General features: G+C 39.7%; 1 protein-coding gene across 35 annotated transcripts in view; it reads right to left on the reverse strand.

Moving 5' to 3' along the window:
* Positions 1 to 26,803, reverse strand: part of LOC144595313 (ankyrin-2-like) — a 447,988-nt gene that overhangs the window by 154,742 nt on the left and 266,443 nt on the right. For 28 of the 35 annotated variants that reach the window (XM_078402942.1, XM_078402778.1, XM_078402918.1 and 25 more), the window contains 10 exons: positions 26,093 to 26,191; positions 22,082 to 22,180; positions 19,909 to 20,007; positions 18,154 to 18,351; positions 15,470 to 15,568; positions 15,271 to 15,369; positions 14,382 to 14,480; positions 11,674 to 11,871; positions 5,317 to 5,415; positions 1,933 to 2,031 (listed from right to left, as the gene is read on the reverse strand). In XM_078402942.1, coding sequence (XP_078259068.1) covers positions 1,933 to 2,031; positions 5,317 to 5,415; positions 11,674 to 11,871; positions 14,382 to 14,480; positions 15,271 to 15,369; positions 15,470 to 15,568; positions 18,154 to 18,351; positions 19,909 to 20,007; positions 22,082 to 22,180; positions 26,093 to 26,191 — 1,188 coding nt within the window. The remainder of the gene's footprint in view (positions 1 to 1,932; positions 2,032 to 5,316; positions 5,416 to 11,673; positions 11,872 to 14,381; positions 14,481 to 15,270; positions 15,370 to 15,469; positions 15,569 to 18,153; positions 18,352 to 19,908; positions 20,008 to 22,081; positions 22,181 to 26,092; positions 26,192 to 26,803) is intronic. The other 7 variants (XM_078402935.1, XM_078402881.1, XM_078402833.1 and 4 more) reach the window with 1 other exon arrangement.

Below are 26,803 nucleotides of genomic sequence, written 5' to 3' on the forward strand. Positions count from 1 at the left end.
AGCGGAGATTTATGAGTCATCATTAAATATAGGGGAGTTGCTGGAAGACTGGAAGGTGGCAAATGTTGTGCCTCTATTTAAGAAGAGCTGCAGGGAAAAGCCTGGGAACCACAGGTCATTGAGTCTAACTTCTGTGGTTACTAGAAAATATTCTGAGGGATAAGATACACATGCATTTAGATGGACAGCAGGGTGATTAGGGATAGTCAGCATGGTTTGTACATGGGAGATCATGTCTCACGAATCTAATTGAGCTTTTTGAAGATGTGACCAAGACGGATAATGAAGGCAGAACTCTGGACATTGTATATATGGATTTCAGCGAGGCATTTGACAAGGTTCCTGAAGTGGACTAACAAGTCATGGGGTAGGACCTACACAGTCAATCGTAGGGCTCTGGGGTGTGTTGTAGAGCAGAGGGATTCAAGAGTGCAGGTGCATAGTTCCTTAAAGGCGGCATTGCAGTTGGATAAGGTGATCAAAAAGGCTTTCAGCACTTTGGCCTTCATCAGTCAGAATATTGAGTACAGAAGGAGGAGGGTCATATCGCAGTTACATAAGATGTTGGTGAGGCCACATTTGGAGTATTGTGTTCAGTTTTGGACCACGTTATAGGAAAGACATTGTCAAGCTGGAAAGGGTGCATGAAGAATTTGCGTGAATGTTGCCAGGACTCAAGGGCCTGAGTTATAGGGGGTAGCTGAGCAGGCTAGGACACTATTCGTTGGAACGCAGGAGGATGAGGGCTGATCTTATAGAGGTGTACAAAATCATGAGAGGTATAGATCGGGTAAACGTACAGACTCTCTTGCCCAGAGTAGGGTAATCAAGAACCAGTTTTAAGGTGAGGAGAAAAAGTTTTAATGGGAGCCTGAGGGGTAACTTTTTTACCCAAAGGGTAGTGTGAGTATGGAACGAGCTGTCAAAGGAGGTAGTTGAGGCAGGTACTATTGTAATGTTAAAGAAACATTTAGACAGGTACATGGATAGGATAGATTTAGAGGAATATGGACCAAACGCAGGTAGGTGGCACTAGTGTAGATGGGACATGTTGGTCGGTGTGGGCAAGTTCGACTAATTTCTATGCTGTATGACTCTATGATTCTAAGGTTACACATGGTAGGCTGCTCTGGAAGATTAGATTGCATGAGATCCAAGGAGAGCTAGTTGAATGGATAGAGAATTGGCTTTATGGAAGGAAGCAGAAGGTGATGGTGGAAGGTTGTTTTTCGATCTGGTGGCCTGTGACTAGTGGTGTGCCTCGGGGTTTAGTGCTGGGTCCATTGCTGTTAGTCATCTATATCAATGATTTGGATGAGAACATACAAGGTTTTGAAGATGACACTCAAGTGGGCGGTTTTGTAGATAGCGGCAATGGTTATTAAAAATTGCAGCAGCGTCTTGATTGGTTGGGCAAATTAATCTGCAATTTAATTCCAGAATTTTCAGATTATATTTAGAGGTTATGGCATCTTAAGTTCCTTTTTGAACCAGAACAGTCCAGATGGGCTCCGTCATACATTTAATATCTGGAGACCTAAACTAAATTTTGATTCAGGATTCAACCACATTGCTTAATTCTGATTCCAAATCCATAATTCAGAACAAAATACCACAGCATCGTGTCATTTTCATGTGGATGAAGATTATGTATGCAACTGATATTCATCTGCTGTTTAGTCTACAATAAAGCACTAGTGATGTAGTTAACTGGTACTGCAACTGTTGCATGCATCGTTGTTTCCAATATTTTTTTTATGAAGGCAGTGTCCCTTAAATCTGCACACCACCAGATTTCCTTGTTATTTGTTAGCAAGGGACACATTAAAATGCAGTTGTTAGTTAAAATATTACAAAACACAGAAACATTAAAACATTGACAGCATGTTGTTTTGAGGTTGTTGACAGTTATTAACCTGCAGCTATGTATACCTTTGCAGTGGCATGAGGAGAGGCACCTTTCCCCAGCAGCAATAATGCCACCTTCTGGTTGTCATAATGAGCAGCAACGTGAAGAGGGGTTAGGCCGTTCTGTAAGAATTCATTGTTGTTAATACGTGGTGTTAATAGCTGCTATTGTATATTAGTAAACCACAAATACAGAAAAAAACCCTGCTGTTTAGTAGTGTTTAATGGAATAAAAACATTAGAAATGGAAGACATGCAAAAATGAAGGGATTAAAGCAGATTTTTCAGCATGCTGGGGTTTGTCAGTACCAGACCGTTTCTGTTGAACTGCTGAGCTTTCACTGCATTCCACGTGAAGAAGCTTTTGGTAATTTGAAGCATGTGCAATAAATTGGAAAGGCAATTTTTTTCTTGAGATAAAGCATGACCAAAATGTTGTCATTATATTTGGATGCATATCGAGGTTGGGATAGAAACAAAAAAATAAGGCAATTTCATTCAATGCCAGAAAGTTAAACCAGGAGACACATGCTGACTTCTTTGACTGTAATATTAATACATAGTTGGTGTAGCTGTACAAAGCACCAATCATCCGTGAGGAGTGAGTCAGCTGCAATACATAGGGAATCATCACTAAAAGGCATGATTGTGGATTGGCAATGCTAACTTTTAAGGAATTTTATACAAGCTATATCAGTTAAACATTCCTTAATGGAACAAAAACACAAAAGGAAATACAATTCAAACATGGCGAACAAAAGTTATGGATTTTATAAGGTTCAAAGAGGAGCCATATATAGTTAGCAGAAAAAGTAGTAAGTGGTAGGATTGGGAGCAGTTTAGAATTCAGCAAAGGTGGGCCAAGATATCTATTAAGATGGATAAAATATAGTATGAGAGTAAGCTTGTAAGGAACAAGGAAGTGTAGAAGCTTCTACAAGTGTGTAAAAAGAGAAAAGATTACTGATGATAAATTCTCATTCCAGACATTCAGAAAAGGGGAAAAAAACTTCAGTTCTGTCTTCACACAGGAGTCCACAAATTACTTCTCAGGAGTGCTGATTAACCACGAGTCTACTGAAAAGATAGAATTAAAGGAAATTAGTATTTGTAAATAAAAGAAGCTCTGGAGAATATTTTGGGACTTGAATGCAATGAATTCCTAGGACTTCTGCATTCCAGAGAACAAAAAGGAATATAAATTAAAATAATGGATCCACTAGTTTTTATCTTCCAAATTTCAATAGATTATGCAAAGGTTCCTGCAAGTTGGAAGGTGGCAAATATAACCCTTTTTTTATAATAAAGGGTGCAGTTCTGGTTACTATGCGAGAGGAAGAATATGATGCAACAGAGAGACTGCGAAGGATAGTCACCAAGATTTTGCCTGGATTGGTTGACTTTAGTTTTCAGAAGAGAATGGATAAACTGGGCAGGTTTTCTCTGGAGCAAATGAAGCTGATGGGTGCGCTGATGGATTATGAGAGGCATAGATAGGGTAGATATTCCACAAAAAAAATCCCCATAGATTCAAGGTATCAAAAACAAGAAGGCACCGGTTTCAGATGAGAGGGAAACATTTTAAAGGTGATTTGAGGGGTATGTTTTTATACGGAGTGGTAATGTCTTGAATACATTGCTGGAGTTAGTGGTAGAATTAGATAAAATCACTATCTATAAGAGGCACTTAAAAAGCAAGGCAATGAAAGATTCAGAAACTAATAGCATAAATGTGGATGGGCAAAAAGGTTAACATGGACATTGGGCCCATTTCAGTGCTGTACAACACTATGTCTTCAATGATTTAGATAAGTGAACTGATGTGAATGTTTTAAGTTTGCAGACAACATTAAATTGGGTGGAATTGTGAATGGTAAAGGAGGATGCCAAGAGGCTCTCAAGGAAATTTAGACAAGACATTTTCCCAGGGTAGTGGAATCAAGAACTAGAAGGCATAGGTTTAAGGTGAGAGTGAAAAGATTTAATAGGAACCTGAGATACAACTTTTTCACACAGAGGGTGGTGGGTTTATGGAACAACTTGTCAGAGGAAGTAGTTGAGGCAGGTACAATAACACCATTTAAAAGACATTTCGACATGCACATGGATAGTAAAGGTTCAGAGGGATGTTGGCCAAACGTGGGTAAATGAGAATAGTGTGGGATATCTTGATCGGCAAGGATGAGTTTGACCAAATTCCTGTGCTCTATAACTCTGTGATCCTTGATAAGGACAAATTTCTTAATTCAGAAGGTGAATGAAAACATGGACTTCTCTGATACTGAAGGCCGTGGTGGTCTTTGCGAAGTATATTTGAGAAGGCGATAGACACAAAGACATATCAAGAACGGGAACATGGTATTGAAGTGGAGGATCAGCCAGGATTGTAGCAGAAACTTCATGGGATTAATGTGAGAACTTGTTGTTATGGCTCTGCACTGCACATGCTGAGGAGGAAACTCTCTACTCAACAGAAATATTAAGAGAATATAATGCAGGCCTGGGTATTCCATTACTACACCAGCCCCATCCTGTTTATTCAAGGCTAAATTGGTAAACATCGGTTAGCCATTGTTTATTTTGGTCCTAAAGGAATAAAACAACAGAAAAGCAGATTTTCAATCAGGAAACACCTGGTCTTGTCGGGCCCCTGTGGTATCATTACCTCTTCTGGTACCCTGGAGGCAAGAAACATGTGCTCCATAAATGTAGGACCATAAGGGTGGTCAATAGCAAGCCCAGATATTGTTACACATCTTTTGAGAATCACATTCTTGATGGAAGGAAGATGAAGGTTATAATTAAAGTTAAACAGATGATATAACAGTGTTAAAACCTTCTGCAAAACAGTTGGCAGATAATTCTTGGGTGGTCAGAAATCCTAAAGAAACATTTCAATCTTAAATGTTTGGAAACCACAGGAACAGAATAGGCAGGCAGAATATAAAAGGAGTGCATTACAAATTAAGCACATCTACTGTCCCTTGTGATCATGCACAACCCCACAAAGGTACTGAGAGATGAGAATTGCTTGAGGTTTGGAAAAGGGCAACCTAAAGGTGAGCGGAGGAGTGAGGGATAAAGGCCATGCAAGTAGTACTTTAACATGCAAGACAATGTGGACAAGCCGCTGGAAAATGAGACTCAATTGCAGTGACATTCAGTACTTCATATACACTGGCATGTTGGTAATTAACATATATTCAGTGGCAGAAAAGGCCATGGATATTGGTATATTTTATGCATGAACCAATGAAATTGTGATCCCTTTAAACATCAATGCAAATGTATTTTTATGGTCCAAAACATTACAGGCCAGAATTGGACTAGTTTTGTCTTCTCATTGCAGATAAAACTTATACCACATGCACATTCCCATTGAACTTTTAAAGTGCTCTCTTAACTTGCCTTGCCAGCAGAGTCTGGAGAAGCTGAGCGTTGCAGAAGGAGTTTTGCCACATCTAGGCTCCCGTACTTAGCTGCGACATGTAGTGGGGTAAATCCCTTCTGCGATAGGGGACAGAGGATACAGAACTGCTACTTAGTTAAAGAAGCATGCTTGGAATACAGTATATATAAGGATAAGGATATAAATATACTGTAATACACAAAAGGGAAAAATGGGTGAGGTTGCACAATGGTAAAATACTCATAGTTTTACCATTTACCTTAAAGGAGACATTAGTCAGCAAAATTTAGGGATAACATGCATGGAGGAAACTTGTAATATAGTTCCTTGATTGACCAGGTTTCATCAATTATCCAAAACAGAAGAGGTAGTGAGAGTGGATGGAACATCTGCATCTGTGGGATCTGCCGACTGAGTGGATAGCTTTCACTTTCCCTGCATAGGTAACCTTGAAATTGTGTCAAATTTCACATTAAAATGTGTTATTAGAAATGGAAAAAGCCACAGCCAACAGCAAAACATGATAAATACTTTCACTTAGGAGGCTGAGCATAACTCACTTTTGACAGTGTCCCTTATGAGCTAGCTGATCAGCCTTGGTTCTGGTGAAATTTATCAATTCTCAGTATTTCTCCATGCGATACACATATACAGTGTCTAATAGGAGCCATATTTGGAGAATTGAATAAGAGTGAATTAGCTGAAACTGTAAAATAAATTGCTTAACGATATGTCTTGCTCAATTGCATTTGTCTTATTAGACGAATATCACCTGCATATTTAGAATATGCAATCGTAAATATTGTGTTTAACAAATATTCAATGACTAGAAGTGAAAACTGTTCTTTGCCTTTTCTCTTTCATTTATTGCCCTTTATTCCCCACCTTCCCTCCAGGAGTAATTCCGTAAGGCTCTTTGGGGTTGCATAATGGGTAGAGCTCTTGGCTCACAGCATCAGAGATCTGGGTTCAATCCTGAACTAGGGTGATGTCTGTGTGGAGTTTGCACATTCTCTCTGTGACCATGTGAATTTTATCTAAGAGCTCTGGTTTCATTCCATGTTCCAAGGAAATATAGGATAGTAAATTAATTAAGTACTGTAAAATCCCCCCAGTATAAGTGCGGTGGAATCTGGAAGGAGTTGATGAGAACAAGTAGAGAGGAAAAAAATGGAAATAGGATGGTATAAATTGTCAGTGAGGACTCTGTGGCTCATAATCTGCTCTGTATGAATTTAGAGTGTGGGAGGAAACCGGAGCACCCAGAGAAAACCCATGGTCACAGGAAGAACTTACAAACTCTGTACAGACAGTACCCATAGTCAGGATCGAACCCAGGTCTCTGGCGCTGTGCCACTATGCCTCATCAGCATGTTGGCTCCATAAGGCTGGTCCCAAAACAACAGTGTTACTAAAAATAAATATTGAGGGACAGAACGATGATTCCCAGCGACAGAGGCACAGTGTATTCAGAGATTAGGAATCCATTCTTAATAACACTTGCAAAGAGGATTTGACTGGTTCAACAACAATGGCCAGGAGATCCAGGAGCTAATCAACAACAACTAAGAAGTGTTCTTAGATTTTAAACTCATCCATACTTTGAAGAAAAACAAAAACTTAACAGACACCTGAAGGCAATGATCCAACAAACGTGTGTGACCTAAAGTTCCGAAGGTGGTTAGAATAGAAGGGGTGCAGGAAGCCAAACAACTCATTGATAACCACGGCATGCACAAACTCTGTAATCCAAACGCCCAAAGCCCCACCCTGCTGTAAAATAAGAGTAAACGAGAGTTTATCAAGGATAGAATGGCATTTAGAACTTGCTGGGCTGAACACATTGAAGAACTCCACAGTCTTGATTCTGTCCTTGATTCTATCCTTGTAACAATTTGGGTCATCTATATCACAGCTCCCGACAGATAAGAAATTATAAAGGCTTTATGCCAAGCGAGAAACAACAAGGCTGTTATAGCTGATAGCATTCTTTCTGAAGTTCCAAAAAATTAGTGGAGAGGAACTTCAGCCACAAATTTACAATCTCAGGTCCCACATCTGCGTGGAGGTTTGTAAGCCAGAGAGCCTCAGTGGTGGGCTTCAAGAAAGATAAACTGTAGTAACTATGGAGGGGTCTTTCTGCAGTCTGCCACAGGTGAAGTCATTGGCAGGGTTGACCCACTGGAAAGCTACTTCCCAAGTCAAATGTGGATTCCATCACTCTAGAAGCACAATGAAATGGTCTTCACTGCGAGACAGCTCCAAGAGAAATTATGGCAGCAGCATCAGTATTTTACATATTTTTTCCTCATAATCACAAAGTATTTGACCACTTTAATTGAAGGTGACTGGAGCATTATTCTTAAATTTGACGACCCTCAGAAATGGGTCTCTTATCTTTTCTCTGCAAATGATGGAATGCAAGGTTGACGATCTCAGGGCATACTGCTGTCAAGCAACATGCATCATCACTCTAATATATTCCTCGATCTTTAAGTTGAACTAAGACTCCTGCTGGAGTTGAACAAATCTATAGGATGAATATGTAGAAATAAGGAACTGCAGATGCTGATTCGTGAACTGCAAAGAGGATGTTAGGACGTTGAAGGGTGACTTGGACAAGTTGAGTGAGTGGGCAGATGCAGTATAATGTAAATAAATGTGAGGTTATCCACTTTGGCGGCAAAAATAAGGAGGCAGATTATTATCTCAATGGTGTCACATTAGATAAAGGGGAAGCGCAACGAGACCTGGGTGTCCTTGTACACCAGTCACTGAAAGTAAGTGTGCAGGTACAGCAGGCAGTGAAGAAAGCTAATGGCATGTTGGCCTTCATCATCATCATCATCATATATATACAGCCGGAAACAGGCCTTTTCGGCCCTCCAAGTTCATAATGAGAGGATTTGAGTACAGGAGCAAAGAAGTCGTTCTGCAGTTGTATAGGGCCCTGATGAGACCACATCTGGAGTATTGTGTGCAGTTTTGGTCTCCTAATTTGAGGAAGGACGTCCTTGCTATTGAGGCAGTGCAGCGTAGGTTCACGAGGTTAATCCCTGGGATGGAGGGACTGCCATATGAGGAAAGATTGGAAAGACTAGGCTTGTATTCACTGGAGTTTAGAAGGATGAGAGGGGATCTTATAAAGACGTATAAAATTATAAAAGGACTAGACAAGCTAGATGCAGGAAAAATGTTCCCAATGTTGGGGGAGTCCAGAACCAGGGGACACAGTCTAAAAATAAAGGGGAGGCCATTCAAAACTGAGGTGAGAAGAAACTTTTTCATCCAGAGTTGTGAATTTGTCGAATTCTCTGCCACAGAAGGCAGTGGAGGCCAATTCACTGGATAAATTAAAAAGAGAGTTAGATAGAGCTCTAAGGGCTAATGGAATCAAGGGATATGGGGAGAAGGCAGGCACGGGTTACTGATTGTAGATGATCAGCCATGATCACAATGAATGGTGGTGCTGGGTCAAAGGGCCAAATTGCCTTCGCCTGCACCTATTTTCTATGTTTCTATGTTCCTACCAAGGAAGACACAAAATGCTGGAGTAACTCAGCAGGTCAGGCAGCATCCTTGGAGAACAAGGTACGGTGACGTTTCAGGGCAGGTCTGAAGATGAGTCTCTACCCAAAACGCCACCTATCCATGTTCTCCAGGGATACTGTCTGACCCGTGGAGTTACTCCAACATTTTGTGTCTTTACTATAGGATGAATACATGGACAGGTATATGGATGAGAAAGGTTCAGAGGGATATGGGCCAAACACAGGCAAATGGGACGAGCTTAGATGAGGCGTCTTAGTAGGCATGGATGAGCTGGGTGAAGGTTCTGTTTCTGTGTTGTATGACTCCATGAATGATCAAAAGTTTAATCTACATTATCTCCACTCCAGAACCAAGATCATTCCAACTTCAATTCACAAGCTGCTGTGTATAAATGATACTTGGCACACACTGCCTAAGTCTAATCTCCGTTACTCAAAGGGCTTTGGAGATTATCATTATCATATCTGCCTTCACCACCACCCCGAGCAATGCAATCCAGGCCACCACCACAGTCTATGGGAAAACATGCCTGGCATTAAAAAAAATTCCTCTCACCTTATAACTCTGCCCTCTAGTGTTGGACATCTCCACCCTTGAAAAAGGTTCTAACTGTCTACCCTATCTTTGACTCTCAACATTTTATATATTTTTATCAAATCTCCCCACAACCTCTGATCCATTTGATACACATGGTAGACTGCTCTGGAAAGATAGATCGTGTGAGATCCAGGGAGACCTATCCGACTGGATAGAGGATTGGCTTCATGGAAGGAAGCAAAGGGTGATGATGGAAGAAGGTTTATCGGACTGGAGGCCTGTGACTAATGGTGTGCCTCAGGGATCAGTGCTGGGTCCTTTGCTGTTTGTGGTTTATATCAACGATTTGGAGGAGAATGTTCAAGGCATGATTGACAAATTTGCAGAAGATGAAAGTCAGTGGCATTGTAGATTGAGAAGATGGTTATCAAAAATTGCAGCAGGATCTTGATTAGTTGGGCAAGTGGGCTGAGGAATAGTTAATGGAGTTCAATACAGATAAGTGTGAGGTGTTGGATTTGGGATGTCACACCAGAGCAAAACCTTCACAGTGGATGGTAGTGCTCTGGGCAGTGTTGTAGAGCAGAGGGATGTAGAAGTGCAGGTACATAGTTCCTTGAAAGGGGCGTCACAGGTGGATAGGGTGGTCAAGAAGGCTTGCGGTACATTGGCCTTCATCAGTCATGGTATTAAGTATAGACGTTGGGAGGTTATCATACAGTTGTACTAGACATTGGTGAAGCCACATTTGGAGTATTGTGTTTAGTTTTGGTCACCCTATCATCAGAAAGATGTTGTTAAGCTGGAAAGGGTGCAGAGAAGATTTACAAGGATGTTGGCAGGATATGAAGACCTGAGCTACATGGAGAGGCTGGATGGGCTAGGATTTTATCCGATGGAGGGTTGGAGGATGAAGAATGATTGAAGATTCTAGAAGTGTATAAGATCATGAGGGGAATAGATAGAATAAATGCACAGTATTTTACCCAGAGTAGGGGAATCAAGAATCAGGGGACATAAGTTGACGGTGAGGGGGGGAAAGATTTAATAGAAACCCGAGGGGCAATGTTTTTACACGGAGGGTGATGGGTATATGGAATGAGCTGCCAGAGGAAGTAGTTGAGGCAGGTACTATCACAACATTTAAAAGACATTTGGGCAGGTACATGGATAGAAAAGGTTTTAAAGGATATGGGCCAAATGCAGGTAGGTGGGACTGGTGGAGAGGAGGCAAGTTGGTTGGCAAGGGCAAATTTGGCCGAAGGATCTGTTCCCATGCAGACCACCACTGTTCTCTCCATAAAATCATCTGAATCCATTGGCAAGTCAAGCTAGCAAATATCTGTGTGTTCCTCTGAGCCAAAATTCCCTGAATTGATGTCTTGGTTACACTCAGTCAGTCTGATCGGTATGTTTGCATGCCCAACTTCTTGCTATCGCTTTGGACCCATCAACCTCTTAAGAAAATATATATGCCCTGTGCAATGAGATTATCTCCCATTAATTTTTGCCTGGCCTGCTAATGTTCTATAAATGTGTTCTCTTTTATCTCTGGAAATTCATGTCTGACCGAATCAGACCGTGATAAAAAAAACTCCATCTACACTGTTCAAACCCACTTGAAATTGTCAATAATACTTGCATGTTTAACATGAAGAAAATAAAAAATCACTCTGTGATGAAGATGTTCTTCTGAATGAGGAAAACATTAATATTTTGGCTGTTGAACCACCTAAATTAACTTCCAGTGCATTATAAAGAGTTTCTTAAAATTAAGGTGGAGGCATTTGTCCTAAAATTAATGAAAAATACATTGGTTTAAAAGTAGGAAAACAGTTGTAGCAGATAACAAACAATTCAAGGGAACAGTAATTAGTAAAATAAGCAATGAAGCAAGCATCAGGAATGGGGAGGTAAACAGATTATTCTCACTTACTATCTGATGCTTTGCTTTGGTCTACAACTAGTAATTGTGAAACTGCAAAGGAGGAAGAGAAAATGGAAAACTAAAATGGTATAAAGTTCCACTCCCTGGTGGAATGAGGCCTCCCTGGTGGAATCACAATATCTAGAAAATGCCTGCAAAAAGACCATTTATTATTTTTATCAGTCCCTCCAGGATTTTCAGTCCACGCAATCTTAGAAGTTTACCATATAGAGCTGTTCAAAGCAATGGGTCAGCTCTATGTTAAATGGCTGTGTCGTCTTAAAATGTTGCAGTTCAATATTAACTCATCATTTTCTCACTCCATCAAACAATGTCTTACCTTTGTGCCCAATGAATGTGAAGCACCTGCCTCAAGCAAAATGGAAGCCACATCCTCCTGACCCTCCCTTGCAGAAATGTGCAGTGGGGTGTAGCCATTGGTGGTGCACGCATCTGGAAAAGCCATATGCTGCAGCAGCAGCTGCACTATTTCAGTTTTACCCAGCCTTGAGGCAATGTGTAAAGGCGTTTGATCCTCCTGGGGAAATAAACAGCATGAATGCAAGATATTGTTCGTTCACTGTAGCTAAAATACAAGATTTAAAAAAAAAAGATGACTGCATGTTTTTGTATCAAGTAAATATTAAAACCTGACTTACTCTTCGGGGCAATAAATAGATAAATTGTGAAATGATTTTCTTTGGAATAGTTAGCTTGAATACCACTCTATCCATGCTCCATGTAGTTTGAATAACAAATCCCAAGCAAATTATTCATTTTATTCAACTCCTAAATGTGGATAATCACATTAATATTCGGAACAATTGAACTGCAGCAAGGCATCAGTAGAAAAATCCCATACCCAGTTTTTACAGTTGCCTATTCCCTTTGGTGAGGTAAAGAAAGTTAAAAGTCTGAACTTCATTTATCATTGCAGTCTACAGACCAACTTGGGACAGATTTGTCCTGTTTTCTAAAATGGGGGATTGTAAATCCAGTTTCCAGCCCAGAAATTACCGATCAACAACAATAACGGTTTGGCATTTTCACTGCCGACACTCTCCCACTGAACCAGGGTGAGAAGATACTCAGTAACAAATACAACTGGAGAAATATAGATTTCTGAAAACGGCATGATGCGCAGTGGTAGAGTTGCTGCCTTATTACAGCACCAGAGACCCAGGTTCAATCCTGACTACAGTTGCTGTCTGTACGGAGTTTGTATGTTCTCCCCATGACCGTGTGGGTTTTCCCTGGGTGTTCCGCTTTCCTCCCATACTCCAAAGGCATGGACGTTTGTAGGTTAATTGGCTTTGGTAAAAATTGTATATTGTTCCTGGTGTGTAGGATGTGCTAGTGTAACGGGGATAGCTAGTCAACGCGGACTCCGTGGGCCGAAGGGCCTGTATCCACGCTGTATCTCTAAATCAAACTAAGCTGATATTGACAGAATGAATTTTCGAGCTCCACATGACTAATTGCTCTCATTTTAAAGAAACTGTTGGATTTTTTTTTAAAGAGCATAAGATTTTTTTCTCCACATTTCTCACCACATCAGTCAGTTTCATACTGTGCCATCTCTTGAAATTGCAGAAGCGAGATATGGGCATTGGAAACTGAGATCACATGTACCCCTGGAGGAGCTTTAGGAATTGAGGAACATACTTAAGAAGGAAATCAGGGCAAAAATGGGACAGGAGATAGTTCTGGCCGATAATATTAAAGGAAATCTGAAGAGAATTTATGTACATTAAGGGAAACAGAGTGACTTGAGAGATAAGAGGGCCCCTTAGAAATCAAAGCAGTTATCTCACTGCAGAGCCGAAGGAGATGGGCAAGGTCCTTAATGAGTATTTCTCCTCTATGTTTACTCTAGAGACTGGGGAACAGAACAGTTAATGGAAGTGTCTCCATGACTGCCAGTATTAAGGAGGTGCAGAATATGTATGACTATGACTCTCTGATCTTATAGAGGTGTATAAGATCATGAGAGGAATAGATGGAGTAAATGCACAGAGTCTTTCTGGAGTCAAGAACCAGAGGACATAGGTTTACGGTGAGGGGGGAAGGATTTCATCGGAACGTGAAAGAAAACTTTATTTACACAAAGGGGGGTGAGTATGAGCTGCCAGAGGAGGTAGTTGATGCAGGTAATATCACAACGGTTACAGAACATGTGAACGCGTACATGGATGGGATAGGTTTAGAGGGATATGGGCCACACGCAGGCAGGTAGAACTAGTGTAGATGGGGCATGTTGGTCAACATGGGCAAGTTGGGCCAAAGGGCTTGTTTCCACACTGTATGACTCTATGACTCTAACTCAATAACAAAAAGATCCTTTCAAATGATTTTTGTATATCTTGTCACATGTTGCAATGTCTGGTTACAACAAAAATATTGTTACTGCAATGTCACCTTTTCAGGGGATTGTTTGATTAAATGCATTATTTTCAAATGAACCAAAATCAATCATAATATTTGGTGCTGTGTATCAATATTTCTCTGCAATATTTAATATTGAAAGGTACTGTAACATGAAAAGTTTGTTACAGGTACCTACTTTGATATCTTAATTATCACCTTCGTGTTGATGGTTCGGCCTTTCATGGTTAATCAGCTAACCCGAGCTGAATCATGGATATGATCTGAACCCTGGCGTAACGAAATAAGGAATGGAATAATAAATTTCAGTGATTTACATCTTCTTTATCCTGATTTGTGCCACATTTCAGTCTTCCCTCCACATTCTGGGAGCACAATGGTTTAGTTTGATTTAGAGTTACAGCGTGGAAACAGGCCCTTTGGCCCACGGAGTCCGCGTCGACTAGCTATCCCCGTCATTTGAGTAAACTGCTTTCTTGCTTAAGTTTTGAAGCTAGTTCACCTAACAACTTAGCACGGGTGCGTGAAAATAGGCATTATTAAATGTTATTTGGACATCCTTGGCAAGAGATGTGCAAGGCCTTTACATCTATGATCAGTATCAATATTGGGAAATGCATCATCAATAAATACAGTGTTGCGTTGTCCTATCTGGATGCCTACCCTGGCTTTGGCATCCACCTGGGCTCCATTGCGCAGTAGGCAGCGCACGACTTCCACCTGTCCAGCTCGTGCCGCCATGTGCAGGGCCGTTTCTCCACGCTGCAGAAAGGAAAAGAATTCACAAGTCGCTGGAGCAAAACACTTGTTGTAGAAAATTCAAGCTCTATAATACAATAAAATTTACAATCAAATACAGAAACATTCAACTATTGAGTTTGTTTTTTTAAAAATCTCATAAAATAGAAAAAGTATACTTTTCATAATTTAATAGATGGGTAAACATAGAAGTTGTTGAATTCAAGAAATTTCTGTTCAAATGAAATGTTTTTGGCACAGATTAAGGATCAGATATTTATTAGGCCAGGTTATATGGCCAGGGATGGAATGGAATGGGGTGGCACGGAGAAGGGTGGGATAACGTAAGATCAAATTGGTCTACTCCCCTACCTTTGGAGATGGTGAGATGGGCGAGTAAATGCAGCAGTCCTTAAACTTGAAGAACATGGTGAACTAATTTAGATTAGGCTCTGACCTGGGATTAGAGAGCTCAGTGCACCAATCCCAGTACATGTCTGACATCATGGAGGAGAATGGTTTCTGGAAGTGTAGAAGTTGAATGGGACAGGAAAGGGCTGTGGAGAATCACTCATGCTATTTCTGGCCATTAAGCAGTGTTGTGAAGACATTTATCTCCCCCCAACTCCACTTCATTCCATTCCCCTCCCTCATCCATAGGGCTGATCCTGCCTCACTGCAACTGGCGGCTTTCTCAACATCTGAAACCCACCAATCACAGTAGAAATCTGAATTTCAGGTTAAATCAAAACCTCTTCAATACCTCACCATCTTGTGGAGGCTGTTTGACTCAACTCCACACTTGTATACTCACAATGTTAGAAACATCTGGAGACGCTCCATTCTGCAGCAAAAGGAGGACTATATTCAAGTGGCCCATGAAGGCAGCCACATGTATTGGTGTAAGGCCAGACTGTGAAACGAAGCAATAGCATTTTAGTTCTCTGTAAAGGATGAAATGTGTTTTAATTGATGTGACAGAGGCAGTGATTAAATATTAAAACTTCCTCTACCTCCGTTATGGCTTGGATTGAGGCCCCGTACTTCACAAGAAGTTCCATGACTTTAACACGGTTTTTCTTACATGCAATGTGTAGTGGGGTAAAGCCATTCTGTTTAAAAAAAGCAACCGGTTAGCAGTCATATCAAACGTGCAGAAAGTAGTCACCCAGGATCATGCATTTAAATCTCAAGTCGATTTATGTGCCACAAATATCATGTGAGACATTATTTTAACTGCAGCTCAGTATGGAAAATGATTAGAAATGATTCCAACAATAAATCACTGTAAGTTCATTGATTATGCTATATTACCCCACAATGTAATATTAAGACCAGTGGTAGGTTCTACATACACCTGTTTGTATACATGCAGTCATATCTGATACTTACCAGTAATGCAATATGCAAAAGAAACCATAATCTCAAAACATGTCAAACTTTTATAATACTGATTAATCCATTATGAGCATCTTCAAGTCAGGCAGCATCAATGGAGGGAAATGGAAAGACAATGTTTCATGTCAAGACACAATTCAATGGTCCTGATCCGAAATATCATCTGTCCATTTCCTTCCATAGCTGCTGCTTGACCCACTGAGTTCCTTCAGTAGTTTGTTTTCTGCTCAAAATTATAGCATTTGTTTCCCTTTTAAAATCAATCTCAGACACAACACAAGAATCATGGTCACTTTTCTGGCACTGCAAAAGTGACCCGTCACTACTTTTTTTTACAGTTTGGAAGCTGGCACTGACTGAATACCAATGCTCGTATAATGCACTGCTGGTAATATTCCAGTGTAAGGTTTTTCAATAGGTTTCTCATCGTAAGTGGCACAAAATTTATACTGTAATTCTGTTTTAATGCAAAATTTTGCACTATTTAAAAGGGTATTTCTTACTTTAAAAAAAAGTTAAATTACTTAGATAACAAGTAAAATTGTTGCGGTCTGATCATGATTTATTGAATTTGGATCCAGTTGTATATTCGTAAGGAATACAATCCATACACAAGGCCAAAAATATAAATAAATTCATATAAAAATAAACGAAAGATTATTATATTGGACAAAGTTTGCCACATTTAACAACAGTGTTCAATAATAGAGTAAATATAAATTTATTAAATTACAGAGTAAATATAAAATAATTCACACACCAGAACAGGTTATGCATTTCCACAACCCTTGGTTACATGTATTTTAACTGATGACTCTTAAAGAATGATACTTATATGGAAGGAGGCATACTTTGAAGAAGTTCTCCTCCTGTCTCGCAGTTGCTAACAATTTTAACTCCCCTCCCAATTCCCATACTGACTTTTCTGCCTTGGGCCTTCTCCGTTGCCAGAATAAGGCCATACACAAACCGGAGGAACCGCACTTAATATTCCACTTGGGTAGCTTACAACCCAATGGTATATACATTGAATTCTGCAGTTTTGGGTAACTAACTCTCAAACAACCCCGTCTTTCCCCTCCCTCTCCTCCCTGTGCCCCACCAGGACCCAAAGCCATTTCTCCCGTCCCCCCTCCCCTTCCACCTATATTCCTTCCTCTTGCTTCACAATTTGCTTCTCTTGGTCATTGAGTCATAGAGCACGAAAACTGGCCCTTCAGCCCAACTTGCCCATACTGACCAAGATGCCCCATCTACACTAGTCCCACCTGTCTGTGTTTGGTCCATATCCCTCTAAACATTTCCGATCTATGTACCTGTCCAAATGTCTTTTAAATGTTGTTTCATCTTCTATCATCTCACATCTTTTGTCGTTTCTTCTCTCGTCTGTGCCCAACCTATCAAAAAGCCCCCTCGCGCATATCCACCTATCACTTGCTAGACGTTGTACTGCCCTTCCTCTCTAGCTTTCTCCCCCACCCCCCACACCAACACCACAATTAGTCCACAGAAAGGTCTCGAGCCAAAACATCACTTATCTCTGTTCTCCAGAGATGCTGCCTGACCCACTGGGTTACTCCAGCACTTTGTGTCTTTTACTGGTCTTACATGTGTAAACCAAGTCGTTAACATTGTGACAGAGCCATTTTGTGTAACAAGAACATTTCACAGAATTTCTGACCAAAACTGCTGACCATTGTAAATGTAAGATAAGTAAAACACTTTAATTTTCAGATAGGATTAACAGCCTCTAAAATGCTTAATTATATTTTTTGATTTTGATATGCAGCAGTAACGTTTTAAGGAATCTGTATTACTTAGAAATTCCTGCTCTTTACTGAGCATTCTCCACTTGAGGATGGTGCATAATTTGGTTTATACTTTACCCAAGGTAATTGGTATATATTGGTACATTGATATACATTTTGCAAATCCTATCGGGAAACATGCCATCCAGGCCACCAGTCGTGTTCATTTTAAACCAATTAATAGTATTTAAAACCTGGTCTGCAGTAAAATCTTTTAAAATAATATCATTATTAGCTCAAATCAGGCTACTTCTGTTAATATCAACTTTATTATTAAGAATAGCCACACAAGAGTTAAAATGCTTCTACAGATTATTCTTTTGAGGCAACCGATCTCTGTAGGCCACTTCTGCTGTGTGGGAATTCGGTTTGCAGATACACTTGGGAACTGTTCAGTTTACGGTCAGCTGTCAGGAACTAAACCCTGCCATAACCTGTGTGGATCTGTATACTACATCAACCAACAAACATATCATTGTATTGTTATTTACCAGTGCGCGGGCATTGGGATTGGCTCTCTTGTCCAGGAGGAGCTTGGTGACCCTGTAGTGCCCACAGTGAGCAGCCACGTGCAACGCAGTGAGATAGTCAAGCGTAACATCATCTACAGGTGCCTTGTGCTGCACCAGATGCTTGACACATTCCACATGATCTCCTTGGGCAGACATATGGAGCGGTGACAAACCATTCTGTTCACAGGAAAATAAAAGAAAGGTTATTACATTTTCACTCAAAAGCGGTGCATCCCCTCCCTGGTAAGGGGATGAAATGGCTTCCACAAACAATCTACCATAAACAGAAAGTTCAGATATTTGTCAATGGTTGTAGACCTGTTGCAGCAATTTTTGAGAGAGTTCTGCTAACCAACCATAATAAGTATCTGAAGCTTCTGTTTATTCTTTATTTTTTACCAAAATGTTTATTAATTTACAGTCTGTGGACTCCCATCATAATGTCATAAGTAATAGGAGCAGAATTAGGCCCATCAAGTCTACTCAGCCATTCAATCATGGCTGATCCATCTCTCCCTCCTAACCCTATTCTCCTGCCTGCTCCTCATAACCTGGGAAACCCATCACTACCGGATTCCACCATTTGATTGCATGTGGAGCTTCGAGCTGGAACAGATCTGCCGCCACCTGTCACTTAGAATGTCCTGAATTTACAGTGGGATTGTGCAACTCCAGGACTTAGGTATCCACATCTGGCTGATAGCCAGTGGTTCCCAATGGAACCACCAGCCTCAGAGAGCTTGATTCAGCCCAGTGGTGCATAGAGCATTCATATAACATTTAAATGAAAAAGTTACTGCACAACAATACACTGGTTTTCATAATTCATGAGGTTGCACCGAATAGCAGCACACTACGGGACTCTCACAACAAGCTTGGCTTAGATCATCCTCTGATTGGTGAGCCTCTCAAGCTCACTGAACACCTGTACCCAAAACTTGGTCTTACCTTCAATAGGACGTTTCAACAGATTCGATTTCGTACTGACAGAGGAGATCATCTGAGGAGGACCTTTCTAAGTGATCCCAAAATGCTGTACCCCCCAGAACTGCTGAGGGAGCCATCACACCCCTGCCTCCATGTTACTTGCTGTCAAAGAGACTGAATGACTAACGATGTTTATGATATTGACAAACATTCAAAAATTATCAGAATTTAAAAAAGCTATTACCATTTAAATTATTTTAAATTATTAAAACAATTACAACACCAGGAAACAATTAAAACATTAAAACGACTTTATAGTTTAACTCTTGTCTGCAGCAATTCTTTCCTATTGAAATCAATGGCCTGCTGAGTTTGTGCCAGTTTCAGTGGATGGATTTTCCTGCCAAAGCTCTGTGTTGGTTGTGCTCACCACCAGTACCGCACGATTAGTCCAAACTGATGTTCACCACCAGTACTCCACAAATCAAGTTGTACAGGAATCACACATCAACTGAATGGAGGTTCAGAATGTCTCTTTCTGCCTGGGACTTCCACTTTCAACCAGTTTAATGGGTAGAAGACATCAGTTTCATTGAAAAATCTGGGCTGCTAAGGTTGAGGGTGCTCAGATCAAACTTATAATGAACAATGCTCAACCGATTTTCCCAATTCTAACAGCCAGGGTGAATTCTTTTCCTAGATTTCATGACTTAAATAATTAATCTATCAAGCTTTACTCTGACAAACTTTCTTAACTTATAGACTAACTAATTAACTCAAACGACTTAACACTGAGCACATAATCACCTTTGTTCTGGCAAGCATTGGGGCTCCCCTCTCGAGCAGAATTTCCACAGCTCCGTCATGCCCACTCCTGGCTGCACAGTGCAGTGGGGTCAGCCCATCCTGTCGAAAAGAACAATCCAGGTTAAACACATACGTCTGGGCAAGTAGCACAATCCAAAAGAACTATCACGGCAAATTAATCACGAACATTCATTTATTTAAAATGAATTCTTCTCTTCCCTACGTCTAGACCCCACCCTAAAACACCCAACACCACAGTGTCACTGCCCCACCACCCTCATTATTAAAACTTAAAAGTAATTATGAAGAATACCCTTCCAGAAATGTAAAGAATTTATCTCAAAATCTTGAATATGTTTCTTAAATTTTATTTCCAAATTCATGCTGCTTCCCTTGCCACCATATAACTTCAACATCGCAGCACTGCCAAAATGATGTTAACCAATAGAAAAATTTCAGACTGGAGGTCTATGACTAGTGGTGTGCCTCAGAGACGCATGTTGTGCCCATTGCTATTTGTAGTTTATATCGAAGAGTTGAATGAGAATGTGCAGAACATGATTGGTAAGTTTGTAGATGACACTAAAGTGGGTGTCATTGTAGACAGCGAAGATGGTTCTCAAAAATTACAGCAGGATCTCGATCATTTGGGCAAGTGAATTGAGGAATGGTTAATGGAGTTAATGCAGATAGCTATGTTACACACAAAAAAAACAAGACAAAAAATAAGAATAGTGTCTGCATGTCATATTTTGGAATCCTATTAAAATTATGGTTACGTTGTGTTATTCTTTATACAACATTTTCATTGTCATATCTTGATCATTTTTTACAGTGCTGATGATAGCTCAGGTCCTATTATGAAATATTGGAAGACAACGGAATAATAATCAACAAGTTCAGCAACAGGCGGTAATCTACACTGCTGGAATAAAATAAATTATTGAAAGCTGATCAAGTTGGAGATTATCAATTCACACTGCCTACACTTCAGAACATGATCAGCAGTACCTTCCAGAAATTCATTTATTGGTTAACTGCACAGACTCAAGAAAACTGATCAGTTTATGCCCACCATTTGGCCTCCTGAATCCAGGCATTATGTCTCCAATCAGGATGATCATGACCTCTAACATAATTTTAAGTGGACACTCCAAAGTCAGAAATCACCTAACTGGACAAAGATAGTGGGACTTGCATACAGGACACTGCTATTGTACATTGAAACATAGAAACAAAGAAAATAGGTACAGGAGTAGGCCATTCGGCCCTTCGAGCCTGCACCGCCATTCAATATGATCATGGCTGATCATCCAGCTCAGTAACTTGTACCTGCCTTCTCTCCATACCCCCTGATCCCTTTAGCCACAAGGGCCACATCTAACTCCCTCTTAAATATAGCCAATGAACTGGCCTCAACTACCTTCTGTGGCAGAGAATTCCACAGACTCACCACTCTCTGTGTGAAGAAATGTTTTCTCATCTCGGTCCTAAAAGACTTCCCCCTTATCCTTAAGCTGTGACCCCTGGTTCTGGTCTTCCCCAACATCGGGAACAATCTTCCCACATCTAGCCTCTCCAACCCCTTAAGAATTTTATATGTTTCTATAAGATTCCCCCTCAGTCTTCTAAATTCCAGTGAGTATGAGCCTAGTCTATCCATTGGTTGTGACATCCCTAATTTTTTTGTATAAACATTGGGGATGGCTTGATTTTGTGGCATCTAACCCGAGTAAAACTAAGCAGTTGAAAGAGCTGAGCACTCGTACTTTTACACAATTGATAACTCTATCTGCAAGTATTTAAAAAACTTTACATTCAAACATAGTTGAAAAATATTTGAAATATTGTTGATATTTTTCAAATTGTATTTATATTTCAGCTTAATATTATTGTACGTTTAATAGCAGGAACTCCTTGAATAATCTCTAAAACAATAATCTAAAAAATTAATTTCATTTTCATTCCTTTTTCCATTATTCTTTTACTTTTGGCAAATTTGACTGTGCATTGAACTGATGTAAAAATTGCATGTTTCTCATGTAGCTCCACAAATTTCCAGTTACATGCAAAAGGCAATCCACAAAGCAGCCATTCCTATAACAATGGTATGTTACCTGGACCGGTGACGCATCAAGGGGTAGCTATAAAACATGAATCAAGAAAGACTCACTCTCGTTTTAGCATCTATATGGGATCCACGATCCAGTAACAGTTTCACCATATTAGTATTCCCTCGTTTGGAAGCTACATGTAGTGGAGTAATTCCATTCTGGGTTGGCATTAGGAAAGGAGAAAAGAAAACACGATCATATTAAAAATCAAAAGTTCAATTTCAACTTCATGACATTTAGTAAGGGCATTCACTTCGGTTGGAAAAGGGAAGTCAATAAGAAATTTAGAAATTGAAAAAAATGTGTAAAACCAATGTAACCCGAGCAAATCTATGAATTTGAAAGAGTTGTGCGCTCCGACTTTTACATAATTGATAACTCTATCTGCAAGTATTTTTTTTAAACTTTACATTCAACATTTTATAATCTCCTCTATTTCATCCTAAGCTTAGACTTATCTGGTATCTTAACTCCAACATTGGCACATGCCGCTTTCGGGCAAATCTCTACATTCACTTGAATTATTCACAGAATCATACAGCATGGAAACAGGCCCTCTCAGCAGGACTTGTCCATGCTGACCAAGATGCCCCATCTACACTAGTCACACCTGCTTGTGATTGGGCCATATCCCTCTAAATCTTTCCTATCCATGTACCTGTCCAAATGCCTTTTAAATGTTATAATACACCATAGCATTAAAATGTTCATCAGAACATTAACATTTACCATTAACCTGCTAGTTTCATACATTTTTAGAAATCTTCTGATAAACTTGTACTTTTATTTCTTGAAAGTAATAATGATATATTCTTAGTTGTCCTTCGAAACTTTAGCCTGGGAAATTTCATGTTTATATGTTATTCCAGGGATCTCATTGGATTATGTACACATTTTCAATTGCAATCAGTCAATATGGTGATAAGAAAGATTCACTCACTGCTATGTTCTAAATTGCTTTTTAATTCCTTTTTTGCTGGCTTATCTTCTGTCTATATAACATAAGATGTGGTTCATCATGAATTTCCTCCTTTCTGGTAACATTCTGGTAACATTGTATCCATGTGTTTGTGGTGAATTTCCAAGTCATACTTAACACTAGTTTTCAGTTATAAAATAATTGCACATTCTTACCAATTCTAAATAATTACCAATAAAATATTTTTACACGTGTCTCCATGTTCCTAATTTGTAATTCTGCCATGATCAGGATTTTTGTTTCAATGTGGGTCTCTAAATTTCTATCTATTTGCTATTTATTATATTTAGAGTCATGGGGTCATACAGCTTGGAAACAGGCCCTTCGGCCCAATTTACTCACGCTGACCAAGATGTCCCATCAACACTAGTCCCACGAATCCTTCTAAACCTTTCCTATCCTTGTACCTGTCCAAATGTAATTGAAATGTTGGGATCACACCTGCCTCAACTACCTCCTTTGGCAGCTCGTTCCATATACAAAACACCCTTTGTGTGAAACGTTGCCCCTCAGGTTCCTATAAATCTTTCCCCTCTCACCTTAAATCTATTTACACATTAGAAACTTTTAAAAATCCAATTCAAATCATTCCCTGTCCCATAATTTCATGATATTGTTTATTGTCAATTTGCAATATCTTATGAGAAATAAAAGAACTGCTGTGTCATTTCTGTACTTGTAACTTGTGAACAGAGCCATCACAGACTAATATGTGGATCGCTTAGATTCATACAGCATTGAAGCAGGCCCTGCGATGTAACTTGTCTATGCTAATTCCTTTTGCCTGCATTAGGCCTGTAGCGTTCTACACATTCTGAATCCAAGTATCCATATAGATGTAGATAGAAATACAGGGCGGCACAGTGTTGCAGCAGTAGAGTTGCTGCCTTACGGTGCCAGAAACCCGGGTTCGATCCTGACTGAAGGTGCTATCTGTACAGAGTTTGGACGTTCTCCCCGTGACTGCATGGGTTTCCTCTGAGATCTTCAGTTTGGTAAAATTGAAAAACAAATTGTACCTAATGTGTGTAGGAAAGTGTTAGGGTGGGGGATCACCGGTGGGCCGAAGAGCCTGTTTCCGTGCTGTATCTCTAAACTAAACTTAACAGATCTACTACAGGAATGGGTGGAGTAATGGCACATGGAGTTTAATCCGAGCAAGTGTGAGATGTTTTACTGGGGGAAGTTGAATGAAAGGGGAAAATGTATAATGGCAGGACCCATATTAGCATTGAACAGCTTGGGGTCCAATTCTATAACTCCCAAAAGCAGCTACACAAGTAGATAGAGTGGTAAAGAAGGCATAGGTAAAGATAGGCTTGCCTTCACTGGTCAGAACATTGGATGTATGAATCAGGAAGTCATGATGTAGATATATTGGACTTCAGTTGAGCCACATTTGGTATATTGCCTGCAGTTGTGGTCACCCCTATATAGTAATGATGTGGAGGCTTTCGAATGGGTGCAGAGGAGGTTTATCAGAATGATTCCTGGATAAGGGAGTATTAGCTACAAGGAGAGGTAGATTGTTTTCTCCGGAATGCAGAGGTCGAGGGGAGACCTGATAGAAATATAAAAAAATTATGAGAGGCATCAATAGGATACACAGTCATTACCTTTTTTCCCAGGATGGATATCAAATACTGGAGGGCACAGCTTTAAGATAAGAAAGGCAAATTTTAAAGGAGATGTGAGGGACAAGGTTTTTGTTACACACACGGTGGTGAATGTCTGGAATGCACTGCCAAGGGTGGTGGTGGAGGCACAAACTATACTTTTAAGAGACTTTTGGATAGGCAAATGCAGGGAATGGAACGATATGGATTATGTGCAGGCAGATAAGAATTGGTCTTGCCTTCATGTTCGACACAGACATTGTGGGCCGAAGAGCCTGTTTCTGTACGAAAATATTCTATGTACTTTTCAGGTATCCTTTAAGCACTGTAATTATTGGTGTCTTTGCCATCTCCCTAGGCAACTTGTTCCACATAATACAACTGATTTTTTTTTTCATTTCTGTGACTTACAGAATCTTACATAATAGTTGCTTAGTGTATGCTCTAAATAATATGTGTACTATGCTTCACGATATTTAACCAAAGTTCTAATTTTTTAAATTAAAATGGACAGATTACATTTGAAAATTTTCGCTTGAATAATTCTTTGTCCTGATTTTAACTCCAAAAAATTAATAATTTCTGTCCTATGCCGGCTTTATTCTTTTATGTAACTTCTGTTATAACTGATCGATATTTTCCCCAATTACCAAGAATATACAACAAAAATGTGCTCCTAATATTTCAGATCACAAATTACTTTGGTCAATAGAAACAACTAACTCCATTTAAATGTGTTAATGTTTTTATACACCAAACTATGAAAACCAGAATTACATTTTCCATTAGCCATTGCTTGTAATTATAAACCGTACAAGTCAAGTTGCCGACTGATTGAGTGTTTTTGTGTAGTGTGATGGAGACCATCATACCACACTCATACAAGGTTACCCACCTTCTCAGTCCTGCTCACCTAGTTTAACCTGTCCTATTATTTCCATCCAGCCAAACATCCAGGTAAAAATAGTGGACTAAACACTATAGATCCATGCTGCCTGCTCAAATTCATTAATGTATTCACAAATATATGCTCAAAACCAACACCTTAGCCTCATTCATTTCCATTGTAAATTGCATTTTGTGTTGTTCACTTTGTCCATCTATAAAGAAAATATGAATACATTTATATATTTGGGATTATCAATTAATTATGTAATAGCTAAGCTTTCTATCAGCCTTATTCAAAGGTAACAGGTAGGTGAAAGATTTAAGACATTGTTTTCACATAAGAGTGTACAGTGCGATCATAGTGCCTGCTATGGAACTTTGCTCAATTGCTGATTTCAATAACTCTTCAAATGTCATTGGCCAATTAGCAAAAGACGAAAGGTAAACATTTGTTATCCTGGAGATCTGTTTTACCGGGATTAAAGGCAAAATTATCACAGAGTTCAATTCCTCATGAGTTGCAAAAACACTGCAGAGTTAAAGTAAGAACAGTAACTCAAATTAAGAGCAGAAAGTACATAATTTACCCGGGCTGTGAAATCCACAGCGGCTCCTCGGTTTAACAGTAGAGTAGCTACATTCACGTTTCCATAGTGGGCAGCAATGTGAAGAGGAGTGAAACCACTCTATGAAATAGAGAAAGATAATGAGATCAGTATTTATTGTAACTTCTCAAGGTGTCTAATACTTATGCCTACAATAAGATCCTTGTTCACCCAAAAGCAGACTTATATTTTGACCACCATTTTAAATTGTCTTACAGCAAACAAGTAACTTGGGTCACTAGAACGTGTCTTTGTTTTACTGCGAGGACAGAGGGAAATGTAGGACTAGTTTGCTCATTTTTGTGCAGAACTGTGCTTTTCTACCTGTTTCAATTATGATATACTACCATTATGATAAAGTACCATTGAAACGTATCTGTGTCCTGTGGCTCTATCTGCACGAGGCAACACAGACCATTGATTTGCAATATGGGGATGAAATGATTTCAATCCAGAGCTCTGACTTGTCGACTTGTGGGGAATAACTTCCAGCAGAGCCAGTGTAACCTTTCTGTGATAGTATAACTAACAAAATGAACGTAATGCGATGCCAGACTTTCCAATCCATGCACGTGGTAGGAGTTAACTCACTGCACGCAGGGATACAGATAATACACCCATTCAGGTTATGGTACTATTTAATGATGATATGACTGAAAGATTCCAAGCATACTTTAAAGAACAATGATCTTG

Source organism: Rhinoraja longicauda, chromosome 1, assembly GCF_053455715.1.
Source record: "Rhinoraja longicauda isolate Sanriku21f chromosome 1, sRhiLon1.1, whole genome shotgun sequence".
NCBI lineage: Eukaryota > Metazoa > Chordata > Chondrichthyes > Rajiformes > Arhynchobatidae > Rhinoraja > Rhinoraja longicauda.